Source organism: Colletotrichum lupini, chromosome 8, assembly GCF_023278565.1.
Source record: "Colletotrichum lupini chromosome 8, complete sequence".
In the NCBI taxonomy this organism is placed as follows: Eukaryota; Fungi; Ascomycota; class Sordariomycetes; order Glomerellales; family Glomerellaceae; genus Colletotrichum; species Colletotrichum lupini.
Window position 1 is genome coordinate 3,867,927 of NC_064681.1, and position 23,192 is coordinate 3,891,118.

Consider the following 23,192-nt stretch of genomic DNA (forward strand, 5'->3'; position numbering starts at 1 on the left):
TAGAGCTATATTCGGACTAGACCCTAATTTCTTTATAAAATATTTTAATAATAAATATATAAAATAAAAAGATTATAAATATAATTAATATTAAGTTTATTATATTAAAAAAGCTAAGGTATAAAGAGAATAATAAAAACTACGTATGTAAGGTGCTTAATAAAAGAAACGTATATTAAAAAACTAAAAAAGCTAATTATAAAAGAACGATAAGAGGTAAAAATAAAAAAAAGGTTTTTATATATAACTAAATAACGTAACGACGTATATTTATATATTAATTTTAATATTTATAAATAAGGATTAAATACTATTATTAATAGTAGTACGTAAAAAACTTATATTTTATTAAAAATAATAAATACTCTTAACTTATTATAAGTATATAAAAATAAACTATACTAATTATAAATAATAAAAAGAGAACGAGTTAACTATAATTATAAATATATTAATTAAGAAATTATATACTTCTTAATATATATTAATAATTAATAAGAATAATTATAGTATAATATTATAAAAAACGGAAATATCAACGTTATTTTAAGACTTTCGTAGTTATAAAAGTATAACTTATAAATAAATTAGATTACTAACTAGATTTTTTAAAAGATTTTAATTATTAAACGACTTAAGAAAAAAAAGGGTTTAAACGGATTTTTAGGGACTCCTAAAGAACGAAAATAAATATAATATATAGTTTTTATTAAAATAGTAAAAAGTTTTCAAAAGTTTATAATTAGTATTAATAATTAGGAATCGTAACGACTTTAAATTATACTTAAAAAGTACTAAATATATATAAAACTATTTATAGAACTTAAATAAATAGGGTCATTAAAATATAATAACTAAAATATAAAAATCGAACTTAAAAAAGAGATATAACCTGGGTTCTATTTATTATATTTAATAAATTAAAAAGAATAAGACTATTTTAATAAATATTTTAATAAAAAAATTAAAAAAGAATATATTTAATTATTAAATTCTCTTATAAAATTCCTCTTATTTTTTATATTAAAAAAGAGAGGAAAATTAAAACTTATTATTAATTATAAAAAACTTAACGAAATTATAAAAAAGAAATACTATTCTTTATTACTTATTACTAAGTTTAGAGATTTATTTTATAAAACTAATTAGTTTATTATTATGAATCTTAAGGAAGTATTTAATTAAATTCGAATTAAGAAAAGAGATAAATAAAAAACGGTATTTTAAACTTATAAAAGACTTTTTAAGTACCTCGTTATACCTTTTAGACTTATTAATACTTTAATAACTTTTTAAATAATAGTTAATTACGTATTTTAAGAATATATCAATAGTTTTATATTTATAAGTAGATTTATATATAATATAAACTTAAGCCGGGCTTAAGGATAGACTTTTTATAGCTTTTTTAATAATTAACTTAATATTAAATCTTATAATTATTTTTAACTATTCTTATTAAGAACCCTTTTTAATAAGATTATAATGAAGTACTAAAGCCTTACTTATTTTATAACTTATAAATATAGTTTTAAAAAGCTATTTATAATTATAATACTATTTACTTAGTACTCGTAACCTTAACTTTTATTAATATACTTACTACGACTAGCTAGTTATAATAATAACTTATTATTTATAACCGTATTTATAAAACTTATATTATTAAATACTAATATTTTATATAAGCCTAATCTTATTAAACTAATTATATTAAAAAGTATATTAAATAATTCGGCCTTAAGCTTTATATTTATTCTATTTTATAATATTAAATTTATTAACTCTTATATAGTGGTTTCTTTCTAATTTTATAAGTATAAAAGATTAATTTTAACGGGATTACGCTTTAAAAAGAAATTATATAATACGGTATATTTTTTAACTATATAATATACGTAATATACCCTAAGTATGCGCTTAACGTAATATAATAATTTTAATACGAAAACTACTATATAATTTAAGATAAGTAAGCTACCCTTTTTAACTACTTATTAATAATAAGCTAAGTAATATATTTATATAATAGCGCTAATTCAAAAGGTTAATAATAGAAATTAGTTATAATAGTTAATTATAATAATCGGCTATAATAGTTAAAAGTAGCCTTTTTTAACTATAAAGGTTCTAAACTTTAATAATAACGTAGAGGTTTTTTAAAAAAGGGCTAAATAGGCTAATATTTATTATTTTTTAGAGCTTATAAAGATTTTTTCTATTCTTATTGCTTTTAATATTACCTAAAGCTACTCTCTATTTAAACTAAATAGATTTACTAAATAACTTTATTAAATAAACTTATTAATATATAAATTATTATTTAAATAGCTAATTAAATAACCAATTAAGAAGTTAGCTAGTTAAAATATTATTTTAACGAGAATTTCTTAGTATATAGTTAGTAATTAGTAAGTTAAAAATACTTATTAATAAGTCTACTTTTCTTAAGCTAAGCGCCCTTAGTTAGCTTAATACTATAACTATTATAATTAACGTAAGTATATTTAAGAATTAATAAAGTACTTTTTAATAATATAAAATTTAGCTAGATAATAACATAAATACTATAAATAGCTAGGCTAATATAGATATTAAGATTTAGTATATTAACGTTAGCTTAAAAATTATACTTTATAGAGCTAAAAATCCCTTTAATATAGGCTATATTATAAATATAAAGGAATATATAAAGGGCCCCTTAACCCTCGATAAAAAGGAATATATAATATAGGATTTAATTATTTATATAAGCTAATACTAAGAGGTTTTATATATATTAAAATAAGTATAGCTCGCTTTTTAAATAAATAAGAAAAGGTTAAGAGTTATTAATAAAAAGAAAATAACGGTCGAGTTAATTGATTTTAATTAGTAATTAAGTATAGAGCGTAATATATTTAGTTTTTTTTAATATATAATATATAGTACGGCCTTAGTAAATTACTCTATTAGGGGGTTATTAACTCTTATAAAGTTATCAACTTAGTTAAAAAGGGTATTATAAATTTATTTTAAATTACTAAAAATTAATAAGTTTAGGATTTAAGTTATAAAAAAAAGATTAATTATTTAAAATATAATAAGAGGTTATAAATTAAAAAAACGCTTTGCTTTAAATAAAAAATAACTATAAAAGTAAATAAGGTAATAAGTTAATTTAAAGATATTATTTATTAAGTTATTATATATATAGCGATCGTTAGTTTTATAAAACTAATTAATATTAATATAGCTTTTATTTAAAATAAAAAAGTAATAATATATTATTATTATTAAAGCGTTAGTGTTTTATAAAATAGTTTTAATTATTTAAGTTATTAAATTAAGCTTAGTAATATAAGCTCGGTACGTAAGCTATTAAAAAAGCTATTTTATAATATATAAACTAGTATAGTTTTTAAGAAAAAAGAGGATATAAAACGTATTAAATTAATAATAGCTTCGTAATAAAGCCTTTTTAAAGTATAATTATATAAAAAGGATTATAAAAAGAGATAGGTATTTTAAAACAAAGTAGTAAAATCTAAGTATATTAATAATAAATTTTTAAACTAATTAAAGATAAAAATATTATACGTCCTTAAGAGCTATACGTCCGTATTATTTTATTATATATCCCTATTAATTCTTATTAATAATAAATTTTTAGACTTATTAAAAATAAAAAATATTATATATCCCTAAAAGCTATATATCTATCTTAATTCGTTATACGTCCCTATTAATTCCTATTATAAATATAAAAGAATATATAAAAGGTCTCCTAATGTTTAATAAAAAGAAGTATATAATATAAAATTTAGCTACTTATATAAGCTAATATTAAGAGGTTTTATATATATTAAAATAGGAATAACTCGCTTTTTAAATAAGTAATAAAAAGTTAGGAGTTATTTTAATTAGTAGTTAAGTATAAAGCGTAATATATTTAGCTTTTTTTAATATATAATATATAATACGGCCCTAACGGATTACTTTATTAAAAGAATAATTTCTCTTATTATTCATACTTAAAAAAACTTATAAAATATTCTTATTTATAATTTAATAAAATATTATAAATATTAATTTATACTTTATATTAATATTATAAAAGAAATATTTTAAATTACTTAAATAAAAATAAAGTTAAAAAAGAAATAAATATAAAAATATTTTAAGAGCTTTTATTTTACTAGCTTATTTCCTACTCCTATTTTCGTTAATTAAGCACTATTTTTATTTCTATTGCCCTATTTAAGTAATTCTGTTTTATAATAAACTTATGCTCTTTATAAGCCTAGTTTATTAAAAACTTACGCTCTTTATATTCTTATTCAAGCTTAAGCTCTTATTCTTCTTATTTTTTATCCTCTTAGATCTTATTAACCCTTATTTATTATTTTCTAAATATAAAATAATTTATATTTATTTATATTTATAATTAAGTAACTTATTTTTATAAACTATTATAAAATATTAAAAAACTCGGGGGGTTTCGACTTCTATTTAATAAAAAAAGTACTTTAGAAAATAAAATACTTACTCCGTATTAAGACTAAGTATTATTAAAATTATTATAATTAAAGTTCTTACCTTAAGAACTACTTTATTAATTAATAACTAAATCCTTATGAGTTTTTTATTAAATATAAAATAATTCTTCAATATTAATTTATAAACTCTTAGCCCGATCTCTTACCTTTCTTTTTAGTTTAATAGTTAATAAGTATTTATTAAAGCGTATTTTAAATATACTCTAACGTTATATTAAATACTAAAAATAGTTTATAATACTAATATTTCGATATAAAGTTATAATATATTTATAACGTATTACGAAATCCCGCGATATTAAATTCTAATTTTAGTTATGAGTATTATTAAAGTTAGTTAATACTTATAATAGCTAATTATTAATACGTACTTATTAATTATAATAAATAAAAAGAGATACCGGCTAGTTTAAATATATAAAACTAAGTAAAGGATCTTAACTATATTTATATTATTAAGTATTAAAAGCTAGTTTTTTAGAAAAACCTTAGTTATTTTTATTATAAAACCCGGTTATAATATATAGTTCTCGTTTATACTTTACTTAGTTGATATATAATGGAAAGTTTTTTATAAAATAATAAGTTATTATTAATTAAGTAAGGTATTAACAAGAAACATTTTAAAAACATTTTAAAAACGTTTTCCTTTTTTAAATCATTTCTAAAATATCTTTATTATAAGCTATATATAGTGAGATATAATACTTATAATAAATTATATCGTATAGCTCGTTATAATTAGGTACTATTTAATATTTTAAGAGAGATATTAATATATTATAAATAGAGTTTATATTATAAAAATAATTTTTACTTAGGAGTTTTTTAATACCTTTTTTAAAATATACGTAATATAAGCATATATAGTTTTAGACTTATATAAGCTATATTTATTAAAAGTTAAACCTTTTAATAAGGTATTTACCTAAGCCTTTAATTACTATATCTATTTAATTTAAAATAACTTTAAAAAGGCCGGTTTTATAAACGTATTTCTATTAGACCTAAACTTAATACTTTCGCTCTAAAATATTAAATATAGCTTAAAATATATAGTAGTATATATCTATAGTTTTAGTATTTATATAGACCCGTATAAAAAGTAGAGTTTTATAAGTAATATATTAATAATTTTAAAATAAAGGTTAAAAAACATTTCAGAAACATTTTTAATATTATAATATACTTTTTTTATTATTCTAGCTATACTAGCCCTAGATAATTCCTTATTAACCTATACCCTTTATATATTTATAGTTTATATTAACTATAAACGACTTTATATTATCGAACATTTATTATTCTACTTACTCTTAAAAACAGTAAATAACTATATAGTTAGTATTAGATTAGTACGTATACTAAATATACTATATACTTATTATAATATTAAAATAGCTATTTTTTTATATTTATAAAAAAACTTATATATATTTACTTATTTACTTCTTTTTATTATTATAATATAAGAGCTAAGGTCTAACTTCCCTTAGGAAATAAAAGAATTTATTATTTATAAATACTATATTATAAAAAGTCTATTTTTATAAAGCTTTAATAAATATTTATAATTATTCGCCCCTTATTCTTAGCTAGGAATTCTTAAAGTTAAGGAGATTAAAAAAAAGTATTTAGACTTATACTTAGTTTATTAATCCTCTAAAGAACTTAAAAAATACTTTAAATAATAGTTTTTAGAGTTTTATTTAATAATAATAAAAAATAGTTATATTTACTATAAGACGTTAAAATAATAAATAGTATTATCTTAATATCCTTTAAAATAAAGTATCGATATTTAATAGAATACTTTACTATTTTAAGTTTAAGTAGTAGTTTAAAATAAGTTTTATTTAGTTAGTAATAACTTAGCCTTATTCTTTAATAAAATATTTAATAAGCTTATTATAAGTAGGACGTTTTTAATAATTCGATATAAATATATAATATTCTTAACCCCTTTTTTTTATAAATTGCGTATCCGTTTTGTTTATAGCTACTTCAATATATTATATATAATATTTTTAATTTAATAAAATTAAATAAAAGTAGTGATTTATAAGTCTTTATAAAGGATACGAATTTCGGTATACTAAGATCTATTACTAAAGATTAATAAGCTCTTATTAAGTTTTTTATAAGTTATTTATATTATTTTATTAAGTAATCTTATATATATACTATATTATGTTTTTTTTAGTTTAAAAAAGTATATTATATTTTATTTTTAACATATAACGCCTTTTTTAAATCTAGCGTATACGGTATAAATAGTACTTTATTTAAAAAAAAAACGATTAAAAATATTCTTAAAACGTTTCTAAAACGTTTTTAAAATATATTTTAAATAACCGGACTTACTTAATAATCTTTTTTATAATATTAAATATCTTAACTCTATTTCGTAATATATTATACTTCTTAACGAGGTCTTTTAAAATAATTATATAATAAAAGTCGTTATAAGGTATATATAAATAGACTTTACTACTTTAATAAGTATAATAGTATCGCGTTATAAGTATATCTCTTAGAATAATACTAGTTATTAAAAAACTAATAATACTTTATCAAGTATTATATTAAATCTACTATTCTTTAATAATTCTTAATATTAAGAAATAGAAAGTTAAATATACTATATCCTATAGCTACTCGATTTTTTTTATAAATAAGGCTTTAGTTAAGATAATAAGCGTAACTCTATTATTAGTAATTAGAAGAAACTTAGGTATATTAGCTATATATTAAAGCTATTATATTATGATAATACCTCGGTTATTTTAAGTTTTAATACGGATATTTAAGCTATTAGAAATAATAATATAATTATTAAAATTATTATCTATAACCTAAGTATTATATTAATATTTAGTATAGAGGTTTAATTTATATAATACTTACTTATTTAATCGACTTTTTATAAATAGGAGCTCGATATTTATAAAGATTAAGATATAAAGTAAATATACTATCGTAATCTAAATTTTCTTAAATATTTTATAATAAATTAAATTCGCTTTACTAAGGTAAAGGTATTAAAATAATATTATTATTATATATAATAAATAAGTTTTATAAAAACAATTCTATAGAGTTAGTTATAATAGGCGAATTTTAGTATAATTAAGAGGAGGTATAATTAAGAAATATTTTTAAAATAATTTAATAAAGCGTAAAGTAGTATATTCCCTTATTATATAAAACTCGTAATATTTAAACTAGTAGTAAAGCGATTATATAATAAAATATTTTTAGCCCCTAATTAGCTAGAAATTTACCTAGGGATCTATTAATAACTAAGTACCTACTATTATGCACGGGACTCTCACCTCAACTAGGGGGGGTTATTATTAGTTTATCGAATCACTCGACGGGTCTGCTGCTCACTGCATGACTTGAGATCTCCGGTGGGTGGACCACGTTGTAAATGTGAGCCTCTGCTAAGCCATCCCTGTTGATACGAGCCAGGGGTTAGAGTTCCTGATAAGGTTGCCAACTTCTCAGATAGAGGGCTGTTAGTGGGGAACAGTCGCAGTACAGACACAACGCATTCGAAATGTTCAAGCGTGGGATACCGCTCGGAGTACCATGATCTGGATGAACAATAAGCTTGATATTTGAGTGTGTGCGACCAACAGGAGGTGCAGAAGTCATAGATCGTGGTGGAAAATAGAAGAGTCCCCCGGCTATTGTTGCTGGGAATTTACGAATGGGCTGATCTCCCGGACTGTTCTCATCGTCGCATCGGACGAAAAAGCGGATAACAATGGAATAACACAGACGCTAGTGATCTTGAGTGTGGTCCATGTCCAATCAACTTTTGGAAACTAATCCATGGCAGGCATCGTGCGGCTCTGCCAAGTTAATTCACTTTGGACAAAACGGGATGCCCCACGAACGTGGTTCCCTTTTCGGCTGCATGCCGCTGCCAAAGGCGATGGCGTGAAACTTGGTCGGAAATTTAGAAGGGGCTTGATTACGTCTGGTATCCCTTTCTGGACGACAAGGCACAGCAATGGGCCATGGTCCAGTATTGAGAGTTGAGCTGAGAATACTTTATAAGAAGTTGGAAGGGCTTTCGTCTCATGATGGTTTACTGTTCGGTCATTCTCTTGCTCTCCAACGTTTCGTTCCTTGTCGCATTCCCTCCTTATTTCCCTACCTTTTACTCACTTTTTTAAACTTCTTCGTTCGTTTTACAGACACAGGATGTCTTCCCTTCTTTTCGCTACCGGCCTCCTCGTCGGCCTGGCCCAGGCCTACACCCAGGTCAACGTTGCCTCCCCTTTCATGACCAAGAACATCGATCCCATTGTCTACCCCGGCCAGTACGACAAGTCTCACTTGCACTCCTTCTTCGGTTCCGACGCCGTCACCATCAACACCAAGACGAGCGCCGAGCTCCAAAAGGGCTGCACCAACGCCGAGAACCCCAACGACTTGTCCGTCTACTGGATCCCCACGCCGCTCTACACCACCGATGGCGGCAAGACCTACGAGCCCATGCCTCTCTCGCGCTTCAGTGCCTACTACAACCTCGGCGAGACTGAGGCCGAGGTCGCTATCCCCCAGAACCTCCAGATGGTTGCCGGCAAGGCCACCGCCACCACCGAGGGCGATATGATCGCCGACGCCCAGTCCTCGTGGGCCTGCGAGAACGGCGGCGGCGGCAGCACCGACGCCAACGGTTTCCCCTCCTCCACCTGCGGCACCCACCTCCAGCAGCTCCTCTACTTCCCCCAGTGCGTCAACACCGAGACCCTCGAGACCGCCTACAAGACCAAGCGCGGTGGCAGCTGCCCCTCCGGCATGAAGTCTATGCCTCAGCTCCGCTTCTCCATCCGCTACGACCTCCGCAAGGTTCTGCCCAACGGCTGGAGCGGCACCGCGCCCTTCAAGCTCGCCTGCGGCCCCGCCTGGTGCTCCCACGGCGACTTCATCAACGGCTGGACCACTGAGGCTGCCACCAACATGCTCGCCACCACCAAGGAGAAGCAGAAGTTCTCTTCCGTCGACGGCGCCCTCGGCACCTACAACTCTGGTCCTACCTGCAAGGCCACCGACGCTGACCCCTCCCACGGCACCGGCGACTACGCCGAGAGCGTTGCCGCCATGAGCAAGCGTGACGTTGAGTCCTGGGGTTGGTCCACCAAGTCGCGTTTCGTTCGCGCATAAATCAAAAACATCACAGCATTTGTGGAGTGGAGCAGCGGCGTTGTTGTACATAGACCACGTGTTGAACACTTCTTTGTATCATACTCCCTACTTTAGAGGAACGAACATACTAGGCTTGTTGAGCCAGCTGGAGAGCGCAGTAGAGGCTTGATTGCACTACTTGCACCGGTATACAAAAAACCCAATTTTTGACCATTACGTTGCCCACTATACTTGTGACACGCTTGTAGAGTTAAGCTTTTCTCAAAGTCTATCGAAAACAAGTAGGTGAATAAGAAATGCTGATATCGGCAATTATCGACTCTCCGAGCGGCATGGCCACACGATGACCATGACGCAAGGTGCTAAAGCTGCAACTCGGTTGCAAAACCTGATGAAAGCCTATGGGCTGTGAAAAGACTTTTCATCGGGGCCTCCCTTACTCTTCCTATAGGACGTGCGCTATGATCAGCGTCCCCAATAAGATCTACTATGCTTAAGTCTGAGGTAAAGCAAGCGGCAGGCCATCAATGCCGCACAGCGGGGACCCGCTGTCGTCTGATCTAAACGACCTGGCAGCCCGCGGGGTTGTTTCAGGACTAAAATTGCTGGTACATCTAAGCGATGGTCAAGGAAACGATGTTAAGGCCAATGAGAAGAGAGGGGATCCGGGCAATTCTTTTCTTTGTCGAGGGTATTTATTTGACTACACTTGACACTTCGGCTATCTTCATGGAACTCCGTGCCTTCAGAGCCTCTCCCCCGCCCCTGAAAGACATGATAACTGTCCTCCTTCACCTTAGCTAATGTTATGATGCCGGGTCTTGAGATTTGTTCTCATTTTGAGCTGCCGTCATCCGAGAAAGTCCAAGTATTCTTCATAGACATTACTCGTGGGTCAAGTCAAACTTGCTACCTGTCGGATTAGAAGTCCAATTCGACCGCGGCATATAGCCGACTGCGCAGGGGCCAATTGGGGGCCCTATTTACGATTATCATAGCCAGCCCAACCTACGGTTAGAACCTCCTTTTTACACTTACGCAGATATTTATATAGTTTAATTAATCTCTTTATTAACTACGGTTCGAACTAACTACCCTATAATAAGGATATAAATACTAATTAGTAATTAAATTCTATTATTATAAATTAGTAAGGTATCTTGCTATATAAAAAAGACGACTTCTTAATACCGCACGGGATAGGAGATTCGTACTAATTAACCTTACGGAAGTAGACGAAAAAGGGGGCGATTCTTAAATACTATACGGAATTAAGTAATTATAGCCCTTTATTATTTACAAGAGGTCGACGTTTACTACGTTAAACTACGTTAATTAATAGAACTACTTAAGTAACTAGCTTTTTACTATCGCCCTAAGTAGCTTTTTTACTAAACGACTTTTCTATAGCCGGCCCGTAATTAGAAATTAACTAAGTAATAAAAGGGATTACTAATAAGCGATAATTACTTAATTATAATTAAGCTACGAAAAAGACTGCTTAAAAGATATAAAATAAGGTACCGAGAGGCTATAAAAAATAAGATTTTTAAGGTATCTAACCCTACTACGTACGAGCGATAAGTAAGTATTTTCGGTAAGTCCTTAAAATATACGATTTTATAAAAAAGAGGGCTTAACTTCGTTAACTATACTTAATAGCCTATACGGTTCCTAACGGCCTATATAGCTCTTTTATAAGCCGCCCGGCGTCTACTTTTGATTATTCTTACGGAATACTACCCTAAAGGAGGTAGGTTAAGGAAGGAAGCTATTTAGAAATTATAGAGAGCACGAGGCTTAAGAGGCTAGAAGTATATAGGATAGCGAAAATCGGTAACTAATAAAGATCCTAAGACTAATTATTATATTATCCTACGGTAATATAAACGTCTATTACTACTATTATAAAAAGGAACTACTAAAACTTACCTTTTTATACTAAATAAAAAGGAGGATCTTAATAAGTACGATAGTTAGCGACTTAGAAAGGTAGTAGTAATTACTAAAAATAGTAAAAACGAGAGTAGTAGCGAGACGGTAAGAGGAAGCGGGAATTTCCTAGACTTTAATAAATTCGTTAAGTAGTAAAAGTACGGATTTATTATAACCCGCGCGCGGATTAAATATATCCCCGTTAAGATTAAACATACTAACGACTATTAATATAAGTATAAGCTAGAGCACGACCTTTAGCGAGTTAGGATAAGGAAAAAGAAGATAAAACCCGATCTTAAATAGAATCTTAATCCCTTATAAGTAGGTAAATATTAACTCGGACTATTAAGGGACGTAGATATATAAAATTACGGATTAGCTTAACGGTAAGTAAATTAACGCGGTATTAATCTATTTAACTAAGGTCTATAAGAAAAAGGGGCTATAGGGGTAACCCTTATTCTACGAGATTATAAACGACCTTAGCTACTAGCTAAATAAATAGTTCGCGAGCGTAAGCCTAGGAATTATAAAAGCTATTAATAGATTCCTCTACGGGCGAGGGGTATTACTAGCGTAATTATAATTATAAGAGCTATATAAAATACTAGTAATAATAATTATAAAAGAGGAATTCGTACTATAAAACTAAATATAGGTTAATAGAGCGTATAATCGCTTTAATAAATTTAAAAAAAGGGTAAACGACTTAAATTTCCTCCCTATAATTACTAACGGAAATCTATCGTTATAAAAGGATATACTAGGGTAAAATATAGTACTAAAAGTACGATAATTAATAATTCTGCCTATTTCGATCTATAACTCGTTACCGCTACTAATGCGAAATTCGGCGCCGATCGGCTAATAAGAAAGGAGGTAGATAACCCGAAGTTATTAATAATACGTAGCGACGTAAGGATCGTATATAAATACCGAAAATCTAGCGGCGAATACGAAATAATTCATAGACCTTAAAAAGATCTTCCTAAAAGAGAAATTATACTCTAGAGGGAAGTATAAGGTCTTATAAAAAACCCTAACGATATTTTATAATTATTACGAAAAAGTCGGAATTAGGGAACACTAGTACTATTTAGTAATTAATATCGTACTCGTAAGCAAAGCCTCTAACTATTATTACGAAGTAGTACGTAATCTCGATCGGAACGACTTTTTTAATATAATTAATATAATCCGAAGCTGCTTCGAGACCTATAATAAGAACCTAGAGCTCCTATCTAAACTACGAGCAATTTCTTTCGTATCTATAGCTAGGATAATAGAGGGTAAATTACGAATAGAGATCCTTAAAGAGCTTATCGATCGAATCGATAAGCTAGCGAAAACCTAGCTAAATAAGGGGATAAACGAGTAAAAAGTCGGATATTTTTATACTATAGTCTAGCGTATATTAAAAGTAAAAATCACCTTATACTAAGTACTTAAAGACTACGAGACGCTTTACTCGAGGCTAAGATCTAGCTTTAATATTAAAGCGAGAATACCGCACTAAACCTATTTCTAAGTATATAACGGCCCTTACTAATAATATTAGGTCGATTAAACGTATAATGAAAAAAGAAAAGAGGCTAAACATAGTAATCGCTAATAAAGAGGCCTAGATTCGTTAAATAGGCAGAGATTTAACTTATAAGTAGGGTAATAAAAAAAGAAATACTATATTTATAAAAAGGATAGATATTAGTTAAGTAACTACTCTAAGGAAGAGCGTGCTAAATCGTACGAATAATATAAAAAGTTAAGAGTAGTAAATAGCAAAACTAGCCCTCGTCGGTTTAACTAATTCTTTGTTATATATAAGAGCAGATCCGGGGGCATAGAACCTAGCGACGGTAACTAAAGTAGCGGCCTAAAGTATATACCCCTTATAAAAGATTCGGAAAATAAGGAAGATCTTACCCCCTATACTAACGAATTAGATTATAATAAAATCGACGATATTAACTACTCTTTTTTCGCCCCGTTAGCCTCCAGAGAATATACGAGGCTAAACGAATAAAGAGTAATAAAAGCTTTTAATAAGTAGGCTTTTATTTATAGATAGTAAGGGAAGGTCCTTTAGATAATAGATATAAAGGCGGCTAAAAGGGCGAATTTAATAGGGCCGAAGCCTATTCTTTTAATAATTAAAAAGAAGACGCTATCTCTCTCGATATTTAAAAAAAAGAAATATAGTACTAAGTAAATCTAAGGGTAGCTAGAGGGGTCCTTTTTATACTACTTAGATCCCTCGAATACTAAGCTTATATAAGTATTCTACGCGAGCAAAAGGTATAGCCTAGATAATTTTTATAGGATTATCTTAAATACTAAAGTATCGTAATAGTTAACTAGAGGAAAAGGGTAATTCTAAGTACTATAAAAGATCGTATTAATAACGCTTAATATATTAACGGCGGGTATTACGAGGATTAGTTTCGGCCTAGGTAAGGAAATTATCGCCCTAGGTATAGTAAAAGTAGAGACGTACTTCGGAACGATAACTTTTTATATTTTACTCGTTAATACCCTATTTCTCTTATATCTAAAAGATATAGATTAACTAGGTATTATATTCAATAATACGAGGAATAGAATCTCTAGTAGTAAGCACTTCGAGATAGTTAAACGACGATAGGGGTATGCGTTTATAAAGCTTACTAACGATACGAAGTTAATTAATTACCTAACGGAAAGTAAGCTTAGAAGATTATACTAGAGATTCGGGTACCCGTCGGTTACGAGGCTATATAACCTCCTAAAGTAATTAAATAATAATAATATCGAAATAAGGGCGCTAGAGTAGTTAACGAAAGTATGTTATTAATACTAAATAAATACGCAGAGCCTACGCAGATTTAAGTTTAAATTGCGTAATAAGCTTAACTTTAACTAGGAAATCGTCGTCGATATTTTCTACTTAAATAGTCGGCTAGTATTATATATAATCGACGTAGCTATATCTTTCTAAATAGGGCAATTCTTCTGGGATTTATAAGTAAAGATAGTATAGGTAGCCCTACGAAAAAGCTAGATCGATATATACTAAGGACCGCTAGACGGTATTAGAACTGACGCTAGTACTAGCTTTAAGTTAGCAAAATTTAGGGATAATACGACGGCCTATAGTATATAGCTAAAAGTCGTACCCGTTAAAGCGCACTATAATATTAAAAAAATAAAAAGGGTATACTAATAGTTAAAAAGGGCGTTTAGAATTATTAAAGAGGAAAATCCGGATTCTACCGACGACGAATACCTCTAAATAGTACTTAAATACTATAACGATACTATAGGGCCTAACGGACTAATATTAACGCTATTAGTATTTAGAGTATATCTAAGAACGACCTTAGCCTCGCTACCGTTACTAAGCATAAGCTAACGAGCCTAAGTAATTAAAAAAGTAATACGGGCACTGCGCGAGGTAAATATAAAAAAGTAAGCTAACGAGGTAATTACTATGCGCAATAGGCCCGATATAGGGAATAATCTAAATATATTACTAAATTTAGATATACGAGTATGGCGCGAAATTACTTAATAATAAACTAGGCTATATAAGTTAATTTCTATTAACGAGCGCTCTTATATAGTTACGAGAGATCGTAACTAGCTACTTAAAGTATTAATTATAGTAGTTAGACCGTACTATATAGATCCTAACGAGGTAATTTCTAACTTATAAGAAGAAGAAGAGCTAGGGGAAACTATATAACCCGCAGTAGAGGTATAGGAAATTATCCTTAACGAAATTGTTATAGTAATACTAATAAACGACGAGGAAAAGGAAATTGCTAAAAGGGTACTAATATTACTAGCGAGACGTTATAAAAGACTACGACGGCAAGCCCTAATGCGGTAATTTATTACTAATAACGAGGTAATTAATACTTTTTATATAGTAAAAAAGAAAGCTAATTTCGAGCTAGCGGTTAAACTACGTAAGGAAGGCGTAATTATAACTACTAAAAAGCCGTATGAGGGATTAGATCTTATCGAAATAAATACTCTTTACGATCGAGGGGTCTATCGATTTATCCTATATAACTTAGAAAAATATATAAACCTCTATATATTTAAATTACGAATAGTTCGTAAGATTAAAGGGAAAAGAATACCCTAGCCGTACGAGAAGTCTAGATACGTAATTTAGGGGTACGGCGACGTTAAAAAGGCGACGCTACTTATATAATTGCCCACTATATAGCGCTATAACTAATAATTAATAATAGTACTAATAGTATCGCTACGGAAGAAGGGATACGAGATTTAGAGCCGTGATATTACCTAGGCTTATACCTAATTAGCTATAGGGCTTATAAAGAGAATCCTAGCCTATTTACTAAAAAAAATGGCTAGTAAATACTTAGAAAGTACGATTATTAAAGTGCTTAAGCTACTATATAGGCTCGCAGAATTAGGTACTTATTAATGGGCTACTTACTACGATTTTTATATTAATTAATTATTAATAGTTACCTTTACGTACGACCCGTGCCTATTAGTTATAGAGCACGAAGGCGACTAATTTAGGATCGTTAGAATATAGACTAACGATATATTAAGCCTATTTAATATTAACTTTATAAAGAAAGAGGATAAAGAGCTCTAAAAAGCGGGCTTCGTAATAAAGCTAAAAGAGGTCTTTATAATAAATACCCCCTTAGTATTTAATAGCGGGATTTTTATAATTAAAGGGGAAACCGTCGTTTTTTAATAAAAGGGGTAGGGCGAGAAGATTAACCTCGTCGATTTAAATATAACTAACGTTAAGAAGTAGTATAAAGCTAAGCTCGCGCGAGGGGTATATATTATAAGTATTTATTAGCCCGAGGCGACTTTTAATTACGCCAAGGTAGTATAGGCTATAGATTTAACTGAACGAGATATCGAGGTACTTAATAAGCGGCTTAAATAATAATAAACGAATCTCGATCGAGGTCTCGTTTATTACCTAATCGACCTTACGATTAGTAAGCTCTACGTCTTCGTTAATAGGTTATTTACGAATAATAACGACCTTACTTCGTAATTAGGGTATATTATTATCCTAGTTAACGAGAGTATGGGCGAGAGCGAATTTACTATATACGGTAATATAATTTACTACTTATTAATTAAAAATAAGCAGGTAATAAGAAGTATATTAGTATTAGAAGTTTATAGTATAGTTAACGGCGTTAACTTCTCTTATACGATTTTAACGACGCTAAAGAAGATTACTGATCGAATTAGCCTTCTACTTATTTTAATAGTTATTTATATAAATTCTTATTTATTATACGAATGCCTCGTTAAATTAAGAACGACGAAGGAAAAGAGGCTTATAATTAATATTATAGCCCTTAAGTAGTTATATAAAAGGCGCGAGATACTCGAGATCCGTTAGATTAATAATAAAAATAACCTCGTAAACGCTTTTATAAAAGTAGTACTAAATAAGGGATTAGAGTAATTCGTAGGTAATAAAAGAGTTATTATATAAATAGAGGGATAGGTTATATAAAAAGAGTAGAGAAAAGGGGGAAAAGGAGACGACTTAGTAAACGGGCCCGAGGTCGAATTATACCTCTAACCGTAGTAGTTAAATCGATAAAAAAAAGAGAAAGTTAGTATTAGATTAGAAATCTAATTTAACCGCGGTATATAGCCGACTATGCAGGGGCTAATTAGGGGCCCTATTTATAATTATCGTAGCTAGCCTAACCTACGGTTAGAACCTCCTTTTTATACTTATTACGTAGATATTTATATAGTTTAATTAATCTCTTCGTTAACTACGGTTCGAACTAACTACCCTGTAATAGGGATACTATCACTACCTAAGGTACTGGATTTTGGGCCATCCGTCTACTCAACTCTTTCAACATACGGCCAAATGGCCTTGAAGACTATTATCAAAAGTTGAGTAGCGCCTGGAACTACTCTAACGACAGTGACCAAGTCCCAGAATGGCACATTACGCACAAATCCAGACTGGTTTTTGGAGAGTAGGTTGTTTTATATCAGGGTCTTACATGCCAGGTTAGTTCTCAGAAGATGGAGTAAATGCGTGGTCCGTCTAGGACTAAATTGACGCTTGAGCAACCACAACGGACCGGATCCAATCTGTAACTTGGAGGATGCAGATCACAGTATTCCAACGCAGGAGTTGCGTTCTCTCATGCCTAGTGTTTGTATGTTTGTCTGCTCAACTGTTAAATTGTTTGAATGTTTGTTCGTTTAATAGTTCCTGGTCAGTCGATTTCCTTTTTTGATTTCGTCGCCAGTAAAATCGAATCGCAACCTTCCAGCCAACCACGGCGATCCACGCACGGGAACCCCCGTCAGGATATGAAGTTAAATTGCGCCACCCGAGATTTTGTTCAAAAATCAAGTTCAAACGTCTTCAGAGACTCTTGGCAACCGTGCTATCGTGTAAAGCCTGCTCCGTGGGATGGTTGACAACGCGGACCAACGGCGCAACACATGTTGTTCTGCCCACGTGACCAACTGCCGCCCACATTATGCGATAATTTGCGCCGGATGGGATCTATCCGAGATGAACGCTTTCGAGCTTTAGCCGCTGGTTATGGTACGATTGCTGATGTTTGCTCTTTGCCAAACCCCTGGGACTCGACCATTGACCCCAGCAGAGGCGCGTGCCGGAGCTACTCCAACCCGCGCCACGCGAATGCAACCCCAGACCGGAACCATCAGCACCAGCCCTAAATCGTTAGTCTCGTTGAGGACTGCTGCGTTGGACGCGGGCGAAATGTGTTAAGCTTCAATGGCCACACCAATCATCGATGCGGTTATGGAACCGTTGACGTCCTTCTGTCGCTCGCGTGCTTGGCGGAGTCCATTGGAATGTTTGTTGACCACGCGCTACTTCGCTAATCTCAGACACAACGACTTTGCTTTCCAGTGAGCCATAAAGATGGAGAATGACCTCGTGGCAATGGAAAAGTTTCGTTTCCCAGTGTGCAAGAATATCAGACCGTGTTTGGACAAATACGCCTATCCGTAATCCTAGGTTAATCAAGGGCATCTTTTGAAGATGAGAACCTCACTCGCCGGACTGGCGTCTATTGCTGCGATGCAGCTAGGCGTTATGGCCGATCTTTCTAACTTGCACCTGAGATCTGGCGATGCAGTATGTACGCTTTTCAGAAATCTAGCAGGGGAAAACCGAGCTAACGTGACATAATTTTCAGTGCATCGTTCTCTCCGATCGATTACCAGGAAAGGTGTCATATCCCAATTCGACCCAGTACGCCATTTCGAACAACTACTGGTCAGCACCACAAGCTGAGGTTCATCCATCATGTTTCGTAATGCCTGGAAGCACAGGAGATGTTTCCGAGATTATCAAGACTCTCACTTCTCTCGGAGCACAGTTCACAGTCAAGAGCGGTGGTCACACGGCGTTCGCAGGAGGGTCGAATATCGAAGACGGTGTCACCATCGACCTCGCACGCATCAACAAGGTAACTGTGTCAGATGACCGTCAGACCGTGTCCGTTGGACCCGGGAACCGCTGGTACAACGTCTCACAAGTGCTCGATCCATTGGGTCTCGCCGTCGTCGGGGGCAGGGTGAACGATGTCGGCGTCAGCGGGCTTATCCTAGGAGGCGGTATCTCTTTCTTCTCGGGCGAGTATGGATGGGCTTGCGACAACGTGCGTAACTTCGAAGTCGTCCTGGCGTCCGGTGAGATTGTCGACGCCTCCCCGTCTGAGAACCCCGACTTATACTGGGCACTTCGTGGGGGTGGAGGCTCTAACTTTGGCGTCGTGACCCGGTTCGACCTCGTCGCGTTTGAACAGGGAGATGTGTGGCTTTACAACCCCATCTACACTCTAGCTTCGAGTTCAGATCTCGTGCCCGCATTCGTCGACCTGATTGTCGATGGTCTACCATCAGACCACGATGCACACACGTTCTTCGTGATTGCGAACTTTCCAGGCTATGGCGACATCATTGCGAACTACATGTACCACAGTAAACCTCCGGTGGTTGCAGAAGATGTGCCACCCGTCTTCGCTGACGCGATAGCCGTTCCCGGTGCTGTTTCAACAACGACACTGGTGGCCAACATCTCTACTCATATGATCAACCTTTCAGAACCCTATGGTATGCGCAAGTCGTGGTCAGGTACTTCTGTCTACCTCAAAAAGGGCTCGGCCCAGTTCCTTCAGGACATTATCCCGTTGTGGCAGGCTCATGCTCAGGATCTCATGGCTGCCGCCGGCAAAACAAACACAACTCTGTCACCTCTGCTCGTATATCAGCCGATCTCAATCAATATCATCGAGTCGATGCAGAAGAATGGCGGCAATGCCCTCGGGCTCGCGCCTGAAGATGGCCCGCTCGTTCATATTCAGGTCACCACGCACTGGGAGACGTCTAAGTTGGATTGCCTTGTGGAGGAAAGTGTCGCGAAGCTGATTGATGAGATTGATGCTCTGGCAGAGGAGAGAGGCCTTGCAGCAAAGTACATTTACATGAACTACGCGGGCAAACATCAGGATGTCTATGGAGGCTATGGATCCGAGAACCACGACCATTTGAAAAAGGTTTCCGAAAACTACGACCCGGAGAGGTTGTTAGAAAGGCTATGGAGGGGGTATTTCAAGGTATGAAGACTTGTTCGATTCTTGGAGTTTCCAGAAAGTGTGCCTAATTGGCGATGTCAATCTTCAATCAACTTGCACGTAACCTCATCCATGTACGTTATACCTCGATACGATCAACGTGTATCAACATTGCTAATTGTACTTGCAAAATCTGCTTCCTCCAAAGCCACAATGTTAGAAAGTCAACTCATGATTGTCATACTGTTCCATATCATATCGTAGACTAACCTTAATTGGCTTGCAAATAGAATGGCTGGTGCTTGGTTGGATGAAGAATTCCCATCTCGCGACCATCCGTATCAATGGTTATGACTTACAATCTACTTGGCTTACGCTACTACAGTTATCTGTTCACAGGTCATTGATTCGTATCGCATCTAAGTGACATTCTAAAGAACAACTGATACGCAAACCGAGTGCAAGCCTCAATCTCAATTGAGCTCGGGCTTGACGCCAAGATTGATTAGGGGGATGGTTCAAAACTTCCGCTCAAGCCTCTTGAATCTGATCATAGGTTCACTTTGATATACCCCGAGACAGGATGGATTGAAGCTGAGCAGTCAAGATATGCCCGGACTGATTGCTTGTGTTTAATTATTATTCCGATCATGAAAGCTTTCGCTCTCTAAACACTGTTCCACGTAGTCTGCGATATCACGGCACTGTGGGAAGGCGCCATTGGCTGCTCTGTTGTCTCCAAATCGTTACAGTCTGCTGAAACGGTGAATCACAAGTAGGCCACAATTACTGGATTATAGATTCAAATTTAACGGTCAGTACAGCCATCCAGGTTCACACTCGTATGAACGATGTGGTCTGTTCTTCTTTGTCAGACTTCAATGGGTAATATCGCGAAATTATTCGTTGCGAGAACATCAGCATTTCGCAAGGGAAACCTAGTTCAACAACATTGGTTGCGCCTTGGCAAACTTATGAGGCAATTATTAGTCAGCCTTTATCCTGCGATTCGAGGTCAAGCGAATAGTCTGTGGGGCACGCCGAGATAATGAAGGCGCCGATCTCGCTATATCTAATCAATCTCTCAAACTTAATCACCTATTAAGCACTGTGTTTAAATATCAATAGAAGGCCTATCTATTCGTAGTCCTCTTTGATCCGTATTCATGTCCTTTCTAAAGTTGTCCTACACGTAAACACCCCATTGTCAAATCGCCCACCACGGATTGCCTCGGGCAAACCCGCCGATCACCGCTTTGGCCTCAATTCATTCGACTAGCCGCGATAAGCCGATAAAATTAGCCCACCCAGATAAACATCATGGATATCCAAATTTCGCAAGCAACGATAGACGACATCCCAGAAATCCTGGAACTCACCCAGAAAGCACGCGTGGACATGTACCCGCATCTGGATGAGCAGTGGCGTGCCATGAAGGCTGAGCAAGATCTCGCAACGTTCCAGAAGATATTTTTCGATCACCCAGATGGCGCCTTTATCGTCGCGAGATCAGAAAACCGAATTATAGCAACGGTTGGATATCAACACTACGATTACCGGTTTCCTCATCTCACTCTACTGCCCGATGGTGTGGTTGAAGTTGTGAGGCTTTTTGTGGTCCCAACTTGGCGGCGCGGCGGATTGGCATCCCGATTAGTTTCGGCTTTGGAGAAGGCGGCGAGAGAAGCAGGCCTGAAACAGTTGTATCTTCATACTCATCCGTTCCTGCCGGGAGCGATCAAGTTCTGGGAACGGCAGGGATTCGTCGTTTTAGATATTGATCGAGACGATGCTGTGTGGCAAACGACGCATATGAGCCGTAACCTTGACTGATGATAGAAATCACAGGCAATAACGGAAGAGCCAAGTTTGCCGAAGAACGAGCTCAACTCAACGATGGGAGTTTTGCTTGTGGATCTGGAAACCTCGATCCACGCACTGCGGCCATAAGATGTGGACTGGAAGGGTTGATAATGACTTAATTGGGCCAGCTGAGCTGTTGATGCTTGTAGTAGCTGTTGGTGTACGAGAAAGTAGTTGGATTGGGCAATCCCCTGATACTGTCTTTATCAGTTTATTGCATGCAAAAGTGGACTTCTGATTGCAATCTTCCGACATCTCATTTGATCTCCGAATTTTTCTATTGTTCAACGTTGAACCCAACAGCTGATAAAATCGTCTAATCACAACATGACGTACGATTGACTTGGTGAGATGTAGTTTCCGTGGGGCAACAATAGAACCATGGTTCTGTCTTTGGCTGGCCGGGGAATGGCAACTGCCCACATCTGTGTCCATAAGGATGCATGAGAAAGCTGAGTTGAGTTGTCGACAGGGATTGATCGAGGTCACCTCGTGTTGGTTGTGACTTCTGAACCCTGGCTACGGAACAATCACAGCGGGTCTGCATTTGTTAGTATACACGTAGGCAGGTCAGACCTTTTAGTCGCAACTAGGTCAATAGGTCAGTATAGGTCTATTGCGTGTATATAAGAGGGGAAGATCGTGGGCAGAGCCCGCGGTCCCTTAGTAAGTATAAGTAAGTAGAAGGGTCCGTCTATACGGGCCTAGACTACCTACCTACTACCCCTACCTAACTACTTAATAAGGCCCCTTTTTTACCTCGTAATTTAATATTAGTAATCTTCTACTTTTATAATAAAAAAGGCTAGAATAGGGGCTAGGTCCCCCGCTAATAAGAACTAATAATAGAATCTATAGTTAATTTCTTATTTAAAAATATTTAAAGCTATATACTAAAATTTTAATATAGCTTCCGCTATAATTATTTATATAAAAGTTTTAGTATCCCCTCTTTTTAATTACTTTTTAATCTTTTAATATATATAATTTATATACCTAAACTCCTCGGAAATCGTCGAATTTAGTATAGTTAAAAAAGAGCTTTTTATTAGTTTAATTACGCCCCGAATATATATATTTCTTTTTAAACTAAAGCCTAAGAGGTATA

The 23,192-nt window shown here is 33.5% G+C and overlaps 3 protein-coding genes across 3 annotated transcripts; all 3 read left to right on the forward strand.

Moving 5' to 3' along the window:
- Window positions 1–8,753: 8,753 nt before the first annotated feature.
- CLUP02_15631 (uncharacterized protein) lies at window positions 8,754–9,719 on the forward strand (the record flags this gene model as incomplete). The annotated part of the gene is made up of 1 exon (XM_049294555.1): window positions 8,754–9,719. One exon carries the CDS (start codon window positions 8,754–8,756, stop codon window positions 9,717–9,719), a length of 966 nt encoding a protein of 321 aa, XP_049151701.1.
- Window positions 9,720–18,684: 8,965 nt separating this feature from the next.
- Window positions 18,685–20,269, forward strand: CLUP02_15632 (FAD binding domain-containing protein; the record flags this gene model as incomplete). The annotated part of the gene is made up of 2 exons (XM_049294556.1): window positions 18,685–18,780; window positions 18,842–20,269. 2 exons carry the CDS (start codon window positions 18,685–18,687, stop codon window positions 20,267–20,269), a joined length of 1,524 nt encoding a protein of 507 aa, XP_049151702.1.
- Window positions 20,270–21,541: 1,272 nt separating this feature from the next.
- On the forward strand, window positions 21,542–22,171 carry CLUP02_15633 (acetyltransferase; the record flags this gene model as incomplete). The annotated part of the gene is made up of 2 exons (XM_049294557.1): window positions 21,542–22,015; window positions 22,070–22,171. 2 exons carry the CDS (start codon window positions 21,542–21,544, stop codon window positions 22,169–22,171), a joined length of 576 nt encoding a protein of 191 aa, XP_049151703.1.
- Window positions 22,172–23,192: the final 1,021 nt, after the last annotated feature.